The sequence below is a fragment of the Rhineura floridana genome, chromosome 4 (genome assembly GCF_030035675.1).
Source record: "Rhineura floridana isolate rRhiFlo1 chromosome 4, rRhiFlo1.hap2, whole genome shotgun sequence".
Taxonomy (NCBI): Eukaryota; Metazoa; Chordata; class Lepidosauria; order Squamata; family Rhineuridae; genus Rhineura; species Rhineura floridana.
The window spans coordinates 41,556,672-41,572,696 of record NC_084483.1 but is presented as its reverse complement, the minus strand read 5'-3'; the positions used below and the strand labels follow the sequence as shown (position 1 = coordinate 41,572,696).

The 16,025-nt window shown below is 39.7% G+C and overlaps 1 protein-coding gene across 3 annotated transcripts in view; it reads left to right on the top strand.

Annotated features, from left to right (window-relative positions):
* SNTG2 (syntrophin gamma 2) overlaps positions 1-16,025 on the top strand; it is a 420,613-nt gene that overhangs the window by 195,366 nt on the left and 209,222 nt on the right. For all 3 annotated transcript variants that reach the window (XM_061626228.1, XM_061626227.1, XM_061626229.1), the window contains exons 5-6: positions 11,420-11,463; positions 11,569-11,610. In XM_061626228.1, the coding sequence (XP_061482212.1) occupies positions 11,420-11,463; positions 11,569-11,610 (86 nt within the window). The remainder of the gene's footprint in view (positions 1-11,419; positions 11,464-11,568; positions 11,611-16,025) is intronic.

Genomic DNA, 16,025 nt, shown 5'->3' with positions numbered 1-16,025 from the left:
GCAGATATTAAAATGAAATGAATAAAATTATGTAACAACAAAATGAATAAAAGCATGCTTTTAATACAGTATCCATAGAGATTCTGTCTTGCATTAAGGCATGGCATAAAAATAGCATGTGAAAAATTAATGTGCTTCACCCCCTCAGAAAATGAGTTAGGTGGAAAAGAGAGAAGAAGAATGCTTATAAGCTGACAGTGAAATGTAATAACAGAACAACTATAATGGAATGTGGATTCTACAGAAATGTTTTTTTTTTTTAAAAAACCAAAGTTGTCTGGATAAGCTACCAAACCAACCCTGTAAAGGGAGAAAAACTATAGTAGTAACATGTTGAAGGCAACTTTTTATGTGACTGAACCCGGGGGTATTTCCTTTTTGTTTGGTGTGTGTGTCCTCTTTCTCTCTTTGAAAAGGCTACAGGAATTCTTTTTCAAGCCATGCAGTCACATATTGTTGCCCCTTTCCCGGTTTTCCATTTCTGTAGAAGCTGCAGGGTTGTAATATTCTAAACCTTTACAGTTTCACTGTGTCTGTGTCTGTATCTGATACAGCATATGCAATCAGAAAAGCAGCAAAAACAATTCAAAATGACTTCTGCTGAAACAGAGTGGTGACCTTAGCTCACCAAAGTATTTCAAAGGCTGTTGCAAACACAGACAAACACACACACCCTGGATATAATGGGAATCAGTTGAATGTTGGCTTTTAGCAGGGCAATTTATACTGAATGCCAAAACTGATTAATATAAAAAAATTGTCACACCCACAAAACACTAATGGCGATTTATTATTTACTCACTGTGGTCCTGGAAATGCTTAGATTTTCTGTTTAATCCTCTTTGTGTGAGATTCAATGATCAGAGTAAGTCTATGAATGAGGGCTACTTTAAATTTGAAATATATTTTCTCTAGCAATATATTTGTTCATTTTACAACTTTAAAATACATTTATACACTGCATAGCATTTTGAGAATGAGCCTGCCTTGCCCTGGGCTTCCGTACTCCCCCTCCAACCCACTTCCCTGTCCTCTTCCACCACTTCCTTGAGGAGAAGATCAGAAAAATCTGGTTTCACTTTAGATTAACCACCATTTCACATGCTGTCAAAACCATATTTTTTTGTTAATCTTAGTTATGTTTAGTGAAAACAAACTAGCTTCATAAATCAAGATTTGAAGTTGGCTTGTTTCCACTAATCATACTTGACCACAGTTTGTCCAGGTTGGGACAGCATGGTATACTGCAGTTAATCTAAAACAGAAAAAACAACATCTCAGCTCCTCACTGCAGCTGTGCCAGAGAAAAGAGGGAGTACACACATGCGCCTAGGAGGAGGTAAGGTTTGTTCTTGCAACACAAAACTATGCTTTAGCATCCAAACCACCCCTATGGACTACCTATATTTATGCTCCTCTATTACAAGATTTGTGCATATCCTTCTGTTTTGGCCTCTTGTGACATAGTGGTTAGAGTGTTGGACTAGGACCTGAGAGACCAGGGTTTGAATCCCCACACAGCCATGAAGCTCACTGGGTGACCTTGGGCCAGTCACTGCCTCTCAGCCTCAGAGGAAGGTAATGGTAAAACCTCCTCTGAAACCACCTTACCATGAAAACCCTATTCATAGGCTCGCCATAAGTTGGAATCGACTTGAAGGCATTCCATTTCCTTTTTTATTTTAGGCAAGATAGTTCTTCCCATATGAAAGTCCAACATGGAAATCTAAACTCTATCCTGCAGATATTGTGTATCTAGTAAAGCTTCTGCAAGCCAAGTGGTTTCATATTTCTCTTTAGAACCTATTCTCTTTTATGTTGTTCAAAAAAGTATAACCTGAATATGAAAGATTAAAGTATTTAGGGGGGAAACCCTATTTTTCTGTAAAATAGAACTTATCTTAACTATGTTATTTATTTATTTAAGGCAGGTGACAGGCCACTCTGCATATACAGAGACAAGCTGTGAGAGCCTATGGGCAGTATTCAGCTAACTTGTCTCAATGGCGAAAGGATTTCCGCTTGCGCAATGGGACTTCCCCCTTCTCCTCCTCTTGCATGTGCCTTGTGCCCTCCCAAATTTTTTCCAGAGGTTGTGAGAACTCCTGTAGCAGATTTAGGGAGTATGCACGGGGGAGGGAGGAGAGTAGGGAAAGTCTCACTGTGCAAGCAGAAGTCCTAGCATTGATGGGGTGCTTACTTAGCACTATGCTGGATACAACCCTTTGCATGTGCAAGCAACCCCTAATATCCTCCTCCAAAACCAAGTTGCATTATTATTGTTGTTGTTGCTGCTGTTATCACCATCAATTTATATACCAGCCCTTCATCAGAATAATCCCAGGGCTGTTGATATATATATATCCAACCCCCATGAATTTCTCCAAGGCTTATGAATGCTCCACAAAATGCCTTGGCATTCCAGCCCAGGGCTCAATATTATAATTTGCCTGGGGTGAAGCCCTGTTGAATATAGTGGGACTTACTTCTCAATAAACATGTTTATTGAGGGTTCTTTTTTAAAAAAATGGGGGCAGTTTCTAGGCTGATAGATAAAGGGCAGCCTGGTACAAAAATTCCTCTTTATCTGATGGCAGCAAGTTCTTAGAATGGGCTGAGCAGAGGGGTACCCTCAGTGTTAGCCAGGAACTCTCCTCAGATGGCACGGGATCCAGGGTGGCTGTGGTGCCATCACACTAGCACATTATGATTTTCATCATCTTATTTTGCTGCTTGTTTAGCCTAGGCCTTTAGTCTTTTTCTCAGGGCTCAGCAAAGGCTTTAGTCTTTTTGTATCTGGTCTATTTGGTTAGTCATTCTGAGTTACCTCCCAGCAAATACATCTCACATACTCAGCCATGGAATTCAGTATCATTCTGAAAACATATATACATTGTTAGTTTACCTATGCCTAGAATGTCAGGACCTCCCCCCAAAGCAACAGCTTGGGATCTGACTTCAGCTCAAGCCGAGGAGGAGACATCAACTAGATCTGCCAGACCAGCAGTACGGGAAGCAGAGGAAATTAACATCATGGCTCATCAGATAGGGAACCTTGAGCCAAACACCTCTGAATTAGGACCTCCACAATTCATACCCTTGGAGCCTCCCAAGGAACTGTCCCCCTCAGATCAGGGACTCAACACATTCCCATGTCAGTACAAGCAGTGAGCATGGATAAAACAGCCTATAAGGAGGAGGTGTAATATTATCCAGGCCAAAGGCCTGCCACTTTAAGCCCTTCTACTTTTCAAGGAAGGGGTGGAGCCTGGGAGGAGTGATCCAGCCCTGGAGATATAAACGGCTTGAGTCCACTCCTAGACTTCACTGAAGCAAGTTGTTCACTTGGAGGCCTCTATGGTACAGCAACTACTGGTCTACCTTGTTCCCCTGTGGGTTTCTTGTCAAGGACGCGATGAGGTGGTTCCCTGATTAATAACTTCTTTTAGAGAAAAAATAGAAAGAAAACCTAGCTGGTTTCAACAGTTAAGGGGTTGCTTGTATTGTTCCCTTCTTCCCACTTTGAGATATTCTAACAAGGAAATTTGGAATCAATTTACATATATTAACAACATAAAACATGAGGTATCTTCTGATATTTGGTGGCAGAGTTTATAAACTTGACAACTACTGACATCTGACAGAGTTCACTCATCTTATGAAGTCCTATCTTACAAAAGAGTATAGTCTTTTTTATGGTTCACATGGACAATCAACATAGTCGGTCAGCCTTGTAAATGCTCTGTCAAGTCTTCAAGAATGTGCATCACCAATATTTTTGGTATGCTACAATCAAGGTGTAGAAAGCATGGATAAGACTCACTGGACCAAAATCCCCTCCTCCTAGCCATGGTAACTTTGACTTACGAATCAGCTATAAGGTTGCTGTTCATTGTACAAGACAAAAGTGAGTTTTATCTGTGTGTGCTGAATAGAAGCAGTGCATTGTACTACAGGGATGTTTATGACCAGCGACAATTTTGCATCTAAGATACAGAGGATAAATCTTAGAAAAATGTAAGCATAAAAATAAATGTACAAAAATTAATGAGTTAATAGTACTTGTTAATAATAATAAATTCCATTTTTCTGTGATACTTTTCATTTCATCTTCATCCGTGTAGCTCAGCAGAAAACCATTCCTTCTGTTACATTCAGTTCTGCAGTTTTGTTTTTGCATTTCTTCTTCCCATTGTCTTATAACAAGAACAAATAAGATCTCTAGTCAACATCCAATGCTATCCTTAGAAAAGGAAGATTGAAGACACCAGGCTGCCTTGTTTTTATTTCATTATAAAACTTTAAATATTCATTACTTCAGTGGATTCAGTGCCCCATTATTCAGCTCAGTAAACCTTTTACCTGTGATATTAATCATGTCCATGTTGGTACTAACCTCCCTGTTTTCAGATATTAGAGTATATAACTTCTCAAGTAGTTATTTGAGAAGGGTGTTTTCTTTGCACAAAGTAGTGGATTTAGTACTTTATTGAAGTAATAGTTTCAGAAACTTTTTTTTTTAAAGGGTTTTTTTTTTAAAAAAAGGTTCAGTTCCATGAATTCTTGTGGCAAGAAATAGTTGGCCATTTTTTACTTTTAAAGCATAAGCATAAAACATTAAAGGGTAATTTGGCTTGGGAGAATTCCAGAAGGCTTTACATGTAGAAGCACAGGCAGAGAAGCCATGCAGCGAAGCCATGCAGCTGTATCTCCTGGCTATCACTACCAGCATCTCCTCTTGAGATAGAGAATTTTTTGTCACTAACAGAGAAGCAGCATAACATATGAGCATTGCTCTTAGCACGGAGGATGGCTTTACAAAAATGGTTTTAATAGGCAGTCACCATTTTAGTTCTTGGTATTTCATTTTATTTGCATCATGCATTTTGTAAGCAATGAAAGACTGCTCTTTATACACAGCAGTGCCTCAGTTAACAAAGTAGATGCATTCCTGGACATTACTTCTTTAATAGAAACTTTGGTACCAGAGGTAGGAAGAACATGAAAAGAATAGGGATAGGTCCCTACACCCCTTCATAGATGGTGGGGGCAGCTTCCATAGGGGCTTTAAAGGGTGCCTACCCAGCACACACCCCTCCTCCTCCAAATTGTATTGGATCCTTCCCTCCCCAGCCCTGGGAGAAAGCAAGTTATGTCTTTAAGGGAAAGCAAACACACAGGCTTGTCAGTTTCACCATAGGAAGGGCACAGGCTTATCAGTTTATTGAAAGCAAAGCAAAGGCACAGGCTTGAAACTTTAGCCATAGCAAAGCAATTACACAGGGTTATACTAGTCTGGTCATGCTGGTCAGTTTCACCTTAAAGCAAAAGCATAGGCTTGAAAGGATATCCATAGCAAAGTAAATCTGGTTAGTTAACCTTTTTTTAAAAAGCCTTCCTTTAAAGAAGCTCCAGTCTTGGAGGATTCATTACTCGAGATACTACTGTACTATATTTGCATTAGGCCGTCATCACTCTGTTTTCATTGGCTGTTTCCTGATATTCTAAAGGTGGGGTCAGGGTGTGCAGAGGTTGCCCTGAGAAAATAGCATGATGACAGAGGGAGAGGGGAGAAGCAAGTGAGGGTGGGTTAATATCAGGCTGGAGAGAAGGAGACAGGAGACAGCCAGGCACTATGACAGAAGGTGGAGGACTTACTGGGATCCCATCTGTGTGCGGAAGCTCCCTGGCAGAACAAGGAAGGCATTGTCCATAGAGGTAGAGGTTGGAAAGGAGGAAAAAGGAGGGGATTGTGTCTGTGGTAAATGACGAGAGGAGGGTAAGGGAATTCCTGGGGGAGCGGGAAGAAGGGTCTCTCTATGTGTGACAGTTTTAGTTCTCTGGTGACAGTGGGGGATGGAAAGAAGGAATCGAGATAGGGCAGTGGAACTGGCTGGGGGTAAAAGTAGCATTTGGAGGAATAAGATGGAATATGGGAGTGTGTGTGTGAGAGAGAGGGGGGGAGGGGGGCAGGCCTCCAGTGATGGGATGGGGAGTTGAGGAGGAACTGAGTAGAGAGCAGGTGGAAGTGCTTGGGGGGAAAGTAGGGGAAATAGACATGTCCTAGAGGGGGATTGTGTCTGCAGGAAATTGAACTATAACAATTTAAATGTTATTGTCTTAGGGTACATGATGCAGGAACAAATCCTGCCAAACTAATCATACCTCTTTTTTTTATTGGGTAACCTCCCTGGTAGACTATGAAAATGCTGTGGACATAATATATCTTGACTTCAGCAAAGCTTTTGACAAAGAGCCCTGTGATCTTCTGATTAGCAAGTTAGCTAAATATGGGCAGAATGGAACAACTATCAGGTGGATCCACAGTTGGCTACAGAATCGTATTCAAAGAGTGCTTAGCAGTGGTTCCTTCTCAAAGTAGTGGGAGGTAATGAGCAGGGTGCCGCAGGGTCCTTTCGGTCCTGGACCTTCTGCTCTTCAACTTTTTTATTAATCTTGGATGAGGGGGTGCAGGGAAAGTTTATCAGATTTGCAGATGATACAAATTGGGAGGGATAGCTAACACTGTGGAGGACAGAAACAAAATTCAAAGTGAACATGATAGGATGGAGAGTTGGGCTGAAAATGAGAATGAAAATTAACAGGGATAAGTACAAAGTCTACACCTAGGAAAAAGAAACTAAATGCACAGTTATAAGTTGGGAGATACATAGCTCAGCAATAGTACATGCAAGAAGGATCTTGGAATTGTTGTTGATCACAAGCTGAATATGAGCCAACAGTGTGATGTGGCTGCAAAAAAGGCAAAAGCTGTTTTAGGCTGGATTAACGGAAGTATAGTTTCCAAATCTTGTACTAGTTCCCAGCTCTTCAGCACTGGTTAGCCTCATCTTGAATACTGCATCCAGTTCTGGTCTCCGCACTTCAAGAAGGATGCAGACAAACTGGAACAGGTTCAGAGGAGGGCAACAAGGATGATCAGGGGACTGGAAACAAAGCCCTATGATGAGAGAGTGAAAGAACTGGGCATGTTTAGCCTGGAGAAGAGAAGACTGAAGGGAGATATGATAGCACTCTTCAAGTACATGAAAGGTTGTCACACAGAGGAAGGCCAGGATCTCTTCTCGGTCATCCCAGAGTGCAGTGGGCTCAAGTTACAGGAAACCAGATTTTGGCTGAACATCAGGAAAAACTTCCTAACTGTTAGAGTGGTATGACAATGGAACCAATTACCTAGGGAGGTGGTGGGCTCTCCAACACTGGAGGCATTTAAGAGGCAGCTGGACAGCACCTGTTGAGTATGTTTTAACTTTGATTCTTGCATTGAGCAGGGGGTTGGACTCGATGGCCTTATAGGCCCCTTCCAACTTTACAATTTTATGATTCTATGCTGTTACAGAACAGCTAAGCAGGTCTTAATCTGGCCAGTACCAGGATGGAAGAATGGCACATAAACTACTTTAAGCTTCCCCAGAGGAAGAGGGAAATCTATATGTAATAAACAGTGCATTGTTCTAGGAGTCTCTAAATCATTTATATGCTTCATTTTACACTTTTATATTGTCGAGTTTATCAAGTTGTAAGCCTTAAAACTGTAATCCTTTCCCCCTTAGTGCTGTTTTAAGTTAATATTCTGGTATCGCAAATTCATACTATTGTCTGTTTATCTCCACTATCGTAAACGTATGTTTGAGCACCATACCAATATAATAACCATGAGGATGTAAATAAAGTCTATGGAGCTGTGTTTTGATTAATGTGCCATCCAGAGGAAAACAGAATGCAGCTACAAGATCAAATACATTTAAGATAAAATGACCAGGTTGGCAGCATGAGCTTTTCCATTACCCAAAGGTAGCAGGAAATCACAGGAGAAGCATCATCCTGTTAATCCATGATAGCTTCAGCAGTAGAAACAGCTCTGTCTTCTTGCAGGCAAACTTTCATTCAGTCTTTAGTCTCACTTGAAGAGTCAAAAATTGGATGAGATGCCATGTAAGAGGCTTGGGAGTGACCATGTGTCTCTCTGCTCATCTGTGCTGTAGTTGCACCCTTCTGTGGTTACTTCTGCACCGCAACAGGAACAGAAAACAAACACTTATCATAAGAGTGTTGGATGTGGATTCCAATTCTATATCTTAAGGTTCTGACTTATAAGCTCTGGTGATTGCACAGTGGTTTTTAGGACTAAGATATTAAGATGTGAGTCATAGTGTAGAACCATTTTGTATGTTTATAGCTGTAGCAAGCTGCAGGCATGGCAGCACTGGAACAAACCATTGTTAGCCTGGTGATCTCTCTAGTGAAGGTTATTTGTGGGCCCATTTGGACAATACAATCCCAACTCTACCAGCCAAGTATTTTGAAGACCCACTGCTTTCAATTGGGAAATGTTTAAGCCCTGATCCTACGCAGAAGTAAGTGCATTTATTGAAATTACTGAATTTAAGCACACTGCAAAGGATCAGGCTATTAGCAGAGTCTGAATTTTCCTACTAGAATATTGGAACTAAATTGTATCTTTTGGTTGAAATATGGCTTAGCTCCTGTCATTAAGAATTGTTTGCTGAAGCACTATAACTGTATTTAGAGGAGTTATTTCCATGTTGAACTGGTTTGTATGTAACCCTAAGCCAAACCATGGCTTGGGGCAAGTGTGCAGGCTCCTTCAAAGAAGATTGCAGCCACTTTCCTCCTCTGGTCCTCCTGCTGCTATGCTGCTGTGAGCTAAACCATGGTTTGTTTGAACAGCAGTGCCAAAGGCCCTTAATATGGAAATGACCAATGGATTATCACTGCTTGTCAAGTTAACTACTGTGCTAGATGGCCTAATGTTCTCCCTCAGTAAATTGTACTTTCTTGCGTTCAATGTCAGGCCCTCTATGGAAGCAGGAGAATTTTTATTCTGAAAGCAAAAAAACCGAAAACAAATTCCTATAGCACACACTAGAGCTTGCTTATAACATTTCCAAAATTCACATACCACTTTTTTGTGTTGTTCATTAGATTTTGTTTTCTTTACCATCTGTCATGCCTGCACAAATATAATAATTTCTTGGATGCAGTCAAATTGAAGTACCGTCACTAAGCATATTGCTGTGCTTTAAAAATATTGCAACGTGAAACAAAATGAGAGAAAAATATAAGCTAACAAGTGAACTCCCTTAGACTTTAGAAGCATAACACTATATTCTTTCAGTATGGTAGACACAGTTGTTGAAAGCTGTTTTGATTCGGTTTGAATCCTTTGTATTCCTAATAGCACAGTTTTAGTACAGAGTGATAACTGTGCTTACCTGGTGTACAATTTATGAAAAGGCAGCTTAGCCTTTATTGTAGGACATTCAGTTGTATTCATTTTTCTGTGAAAGACACAATCTTTTAAAAACCTTATTCATGTTGTTTGGGTTGCAGCTTTTTTGTGCTGCGCTTTTTTTTTAACCGATAATAGAAATAACCATAATTTAAGCCCCCAATATGTATCTCAGCCATTTTTCAAACTTTCAGAAAAAATGATATTTCTAGGTCATATTCTTCCATCCCTCACTTTTTCTGATATAGAAAACTAGAATAGAAGCACCATTATAGAACAATCTTTTTTGTAGAGGGAGCTAATCACAAACTCCTGCCAATCAAACTGTGCAGAATGGACTTGTTTACCTTAGAAGAGAAGGAACAACTCTTCAATGCATAGTCACACACTTCTTAAATACGGGAATTTTTCAGGTTCTTCTCATATAACATGAAATGCGTCTTGGGCTTAGGAGAGTCACTGCAACAGATTAATTCTATTACCATTATAAAGCAACATCAGAGCCTAAACAGTGACATATTCTGTAAAGTAGAGAATTTTGTTAAAAAATAGAGGAAGTGGAACTAGCCTGGCTGCAGCAATTCCCAAATGACTTTACTGCTTATTTTACCATCACATGGGTAAGTCATAAAAGCATAAAAACAGTGCAGGTCTATCTAGTCAAGCATCTTGTTTCTCATAGAGCCTAACCAAATCCTTCTTTGGGAAGTCCACACATAAGACAGAAGGGCAGTAGCCCTCTCCTGCCATGGATTCCTTGCAGCTGGTATTCAGGTGCATTCTGCCTCTGATCCTGGAGGCAACATGTTGTCCTCATGATTCGTAGCCCATCCATAGACGTTTCCTGTATTAATCTGCCTAATACATTTTTAAAGCTGCCTCTGTTATTCCCTCCATCTGCCTGTGACCTACCCTGCTGGGAAGGATGGTAAAATGTTTGATTGACTCTGCCCAAATGTTTTCTGTATTCAGATGTTTACTACAACAGCATGGAAATATAGCACCAGGAAGCAACTTTCACATCTGCACCTTAAAGCACTATTATATTTATACCACTTTAAACAGTCATGGTTTCCCCCAAAGAATCCTGGAACATGTCATTTGTTGAGTGTTCTGACTGCTGTTAGGAGACACACATCTCCCTCACAGAACTACAATATCCAGAGTTTCCCAGGAAGAAGGATTGGTAGTTAAACTACTCACAACTGTAGCTCTGTGAGGGGAATCGGGGTCTCCTAACAACTTTCAGCACCCTTAACAGACTAGAGTTCCCAGGATTCTCTTAACTGCAGCAGATGCCAGGTAAGATGACTTGGAAATTCACAGGGTGCTGGCAATTACAGGAAAATGTAGAATTTTTGAGAGGGGAGAATCATTGTTGGCACCAGACCAAATTAAACCTTCAGTATTCACTTGTAGGAAAACTGAGGGCATCACCACACCTCTGAACTAGTCCTTTATTTTCTTATTTTTTAACAATTCCTTTTTCCTAATCACAGTAACATTCTATGAAACAGTTGAAAAGCTGGATGGAAAACAATTGTGCTATGCTGTGAGACAAGCCTTTAAAACACATGTCTCTTAGATATTGCATGTTGCTTTAGTATGTATATAGTTGCAAGGTGACATTCACATTAATTTCATGTTGCAGAAACTTTGCAAATTACTGGCTGAAATATATTAGGCTACTGTCTTCAGTGGGGTGGATTCAAAGTTCACATTAAATTGCTTTATTAAATTCTTTGTGCAGTCTCCTTGATTATAGCAGTCTCTGTACATCTTTTTAGAAGAAAAGAACAAGGGAGGCTGAACTCCTATCTTACTGCCTTACCAAAGCTAACAAAAACTATGAATTACACTTCTTCCATAATTTAATGAAATTCATCATTAGTGAGAAGCGACATTTCTGTTCCAAATTAAATCATCTTTTGTCACTGGAAAGTAGCTCTCTTAATTTCCTTATTATTGGTACCAATCTGTTTAGCTTTCCTGGATGATTGCTATGCTGCTGGCATTTTTATCAGAGAGGCAGTTTTACAAATGCCTCTTACAAGAACTGTACTTAAAACAACTGCTGCAATAAAATACTTCCTTATTTTAAATCTCTCAATTAATGTGTGCTTTTTTTTTATATATAAACTACAGCGGACCAATCAGGAATGTTATTTATAGGAGATGCAGTAATACAGGTCAGTTTACTCTAATTGCTTCAAACGTATGCCACTATTTTAGTGCTTGTATTAAGCTCCATGTTAACCTGATATTTCAAGTAACAATTTTTGTCTTCTTTTTAGGTTAATGGCATAAACGTAGAAGGTTCTACCCATGAAGAGGTGGTAAGTTCTGTGCCATACTCTGTTTCTTTACTCCTATCTCTTGTGCATTGCTGCCTGTGATGTTACTGTTGCTGTGTTGTTGGCGTATAGTTTTCAGGGAACTTTTTAAAGTTACAAAATGACTAGTTGGTATATTTCTTCACATAGGTGTGAAATAGGAGTAAGATAAAATAGGAAGGCAACACATAGCAACTTACAATTTTCTACGCTGGCTGTGCTATACACGTGTAAGACCCCAGATCCTCCTCCATGGATGCTTATTGATTGATTGATTGATTTTAACAAAATTTATAAACCGCTTGATTGTAAAACAAAAACTCTTAAGTGGCTCAATATTATGTGAGGAAGACACTCCAGTTAATGCGATTCACCTGGCATACATACAAACAAGCAGTGTGGAATCTGTCACTTGTAATAAACTGTTAATGAAAAAACCATGATTGGTATTAACCACAGATATAATTGCTTAAATCACTCCGTATTTCTTCTCCTTTTCATTTTTTTAAGACAATGGAGCCACATTTTAGAAAATATTATATGTCTGAGGCAGAGCTTGGAAAAGTTACTTTTTTGAACTACAGCTCCCATCAGCCCATTCCAGTGGCCATGCTGGCTGGGGCTGATGGGAGTTGTAGTTCAAAACAGTAACTTTTCCAAGCTCTGGTCTGAGGGAAGAGAAGAGAGCAGCAGTAGCTCATATTGCCTAATTCACTAGCTTGGGTATGTCTCCGCAGCTGCAACTACATAGCACTACATAGCAGCACCCAAAAAAGCAAAGTTGAATTGGCTCAAGTAGTTGCAGCCTTTTGGGAAAGTTAATAGAGGTCAGAGAGGGATATTTGGGAAAATTGGAATTTTGAACTGGGAACACATTTCCATGTCATCTATCAGACCCTCCAGTATATTCAATCTCCCATCCTTCTTCCTGTTCTTATTTTTCCTGCTCTTAATGTGTAATTAATATTCTAAGGTGTGGATTTACCATTGTCTATCTGATGCTGGGCTATATCCCCATTATTTTTGTCCAAACTGCAAAATATCATCACACCTTAGAACTTAATTTGTGGCTCAGCAACTAACTTTACATGGTCTGAAAGGCAAAATCCGCACCAAGAATGGAGGATTGAATTGAAAGCCTGTTGAATACTGCAGTACCCATCTAAATCCTTCAGTCTGTTAGACTTTAGTTTCTGCTAAACTATTCATATGAATGCAAAGATCAAGAGAAGCACCTGTTTGTGTAAATAACAAAACAAAAACTCCTCAAAAGTTAGGAGACTGAGAAATCATGCTAATATGGTAGGACGTGGATTTCATGTTAGGTTGAAGTGGTCAAAGTGCAGATCAGGCAGCATAAGTTCACAAACCTACAACACAGGAAAAAGGTCATGAAAGCTGAAACAGGAAGGCGACATAAGGCAAATCCAACTACTTAAAAGGCAAATACTCCTCAGGAGTAAAATGGCAAAGGACGGGTGTGGATTCTAGCAACTAGGATTGTTTACTGGCAACTGTTTATGGAATTCATTCTGATTTGTTTGTGGAAAGGTTATGCAATGTTGCATCAAGCAGTTGTTATCCCACATGTTCCAGTACATTTTTCTTATCCCTTTTGTTACTGGAAAAAAATGATTGTTTTTATTTTTGGTAATAAGTTTGGTTTGCAAGAGCAACAAATTCACTTATACAACATGAATTTGCTGGTATGAGACTGAATCTCTCTGCAAAATAGCGACAGTCTGGAAGCAGCCTAGGTCCCAAATAGTAGCATCAGTTCAGAGCTGCTAGTTTGCTAGGTTTGAATTCCTATCCCTTGCAGTAAGGGGTAATAGTCCTATATTGAGAGAAAATTGGATACCACAAATGGGTACCCAAAGTCATTTTAAAAAAAACTAGTGATTTGCCAAACTTTGTAATTACCTGGTTCATGATATGTATTTGCCTAGCTTATAATGCTCCGATGCAGCACAAGAATAAGTTGATTGTTATTTCTCTCAGAAATTCTTCTGCAAACAAGGTTCTCCATATACATAAAATGTACTTTAAATTTTATTTTATTTTTTTCCATTCTGGATGCTAATTGTAGCTCACATAAACTTCTAAGGCTCCAAGGAGTTTTGGAGAAAGCCAAGGAAATTCTGGTGCCTGCATACAAAGGAGCTGTACAGTGCCTGAGCTTGTATCCCACATTTCTGAGAAGGTTCCCAACACAAATAGCCTATGGTTGAATTCAGACAACTATGTCTCAATTTAACAAACCTTTTGCCAATGTGCACAACCCCTTCACTTCTCCCATCATGGTGCAAGTGAACAAACCAGGAAGTATTCAATTAATTATCATTTCCTGTTTTATCCAAACTGGAAAACTCTGGTAATCAGCTTCAGAACAATTCCAGGATAGTAAACCATGGTTTGAAGTTATTTTGGCTTTTTCTAAGGCTGGCAACTATAGTTTCTGGGGTTTGGCAAAATAGAAAACTATAGTTAATTAGAGGTTTTCATGTTTGATTGCTCACACTGCAAAGGGAGTCACAAAAGGGCTGTGTGTGCAGGAAAGAACATATCTTTGCTTATTAAATTGAAATATGATCATCCAAACCAGCTCTATAGCTTTTCCTAATGTTTTTATGCATCCTTGTTAGCTGTCTTCTGCCCTTATGGTTTGTTTACCATTTAAACTTAAGGTGGGGCCAACGTTTTTTCTCTCAGAAGCTAAAGTGTTGTTAAATGCAATTTCCAGATTTCTAGGATGAAAGCAAGAGTGACATACTCTACACAACAGAGCCAGATGCCCATTTTTAAAAAGTGCTCCTTTAACAGCACAATACTGGGGATGTCTACTCAGTAGTACATTCCATCAAAAATGGTCAGCACTAGTGTTATTTAGCATTTTCTTTTCACATATCCACACATGTCAGAAAAGGAGAAAAGGGGTGTCACTGTGTGTGTGTATGAGAGAGAGAAGGGGTGTCAGAGAGAGGGGGAGAGAAAAGGAACAGCAGTAGTGGAGAGATGGGGAAAAGTGGTTGTTTTTTCCCACATGGCTGTGGCTCTGCCCACTGTTGACTGCTTCCCCAACTGATTTTCGTCTGGGTTAATGGTAAAAGGGGTATCAGAAAAAAAGGAAGAAGAAGAGGTGTCAAGAGGGAAGAATTGAGTGTCACAAGGAGAGCGAGAAATACCGATGGCAGAAAGAGAGGAAGAAAAGTAAGTGACTCTGCCAACTTTGGGCCCTGGCTCTGCCTACTGTTGGTTCTGGTTCCAATTGTCTCTTCCCATGGTCAACAGCCCTTCACAGAAAAAGGTTCCTCATTTTAATAATTTGATAATGTTTTATGTATTTTGTATCTTATTTTTGTGTCTTGCATGTGATTTTGTGAAAATATTTTCTTAAAAATCAGGTTATAAATGTATTTAATGTAAGCTGTGAGAGGGGAAATAATCATCAGTGTGTTATGTGCATGGGGGGGAGAGAGAGCAAGATTAATAGGACACACCCCTAAAGGCACCCTTCTGAATCTCATTTTCGCCTTAAAGCTTGAGGGGCAGTTCCCCTGGTAGCTTAGAGAATCTTCAGTAGGAAAGGAAATTTGGAATTGGAGCCACATACATCACAGAGAACGTCTTATGAGGCTGAAGAGAAGCAAGTGGCAGGCTGCCTGCACACTTTCATTGTAACTCTGGCTGTAGCAGCTGTGGGCTGAATTCCTGTGCATGGTTCCCATGCTGCCAATATTTGCTGGCAGTATGAGAGGAGTCCTCACAAACAGCCCTCAGCATCCAGTGATTTAAAGAGTCTGGGGTGTGAGAGCTATTATTTCTTTTTAAACGCTTTCTTGAATACCTCAGAGGGTCATCCCATGTATAGGGAGTAGGGATGGATGAGAATTTCAATTCAGTTCACATTTCAAGCGGAATCCATCAAATCTGCAATTTCCAAAACGACATGAGGACCAAAACACAACCATCCCTCGAAATTTACACTTCTCCAAATTTTGCGATGCAGTTCGCCAACCAGTGTTCACAAAAATACATTTATTAGGGGAAAATGTACATAAAAATGAACATATGTGTGAAAATATACAAACATGTGTACAGTAGACAAAACTGCCTACAAATGTGTTTATTAGGAGAAAATCACACTAAAATGCTGGAGAATTTTCATGAGGATTTTTTAAAAAACATTTCTGCAGAAATGTGGGGAACTGAATTTAAGATTGGAAAAAATGAGAAACTGAGAGAACTGAAATGGACAGATTGTAAAGAGGGAGCCCCTTCTGCACTGCCCTTTCCCTACCTTTTTTGCTAATATAAGGAGTAGTGACCTAATTAGATACCATAGTAGAATATGAAATCCTTCTCTCCATATATGTCTGGATTCCCACTAACCTTATGTGTCTAAAGCAAATGTCACA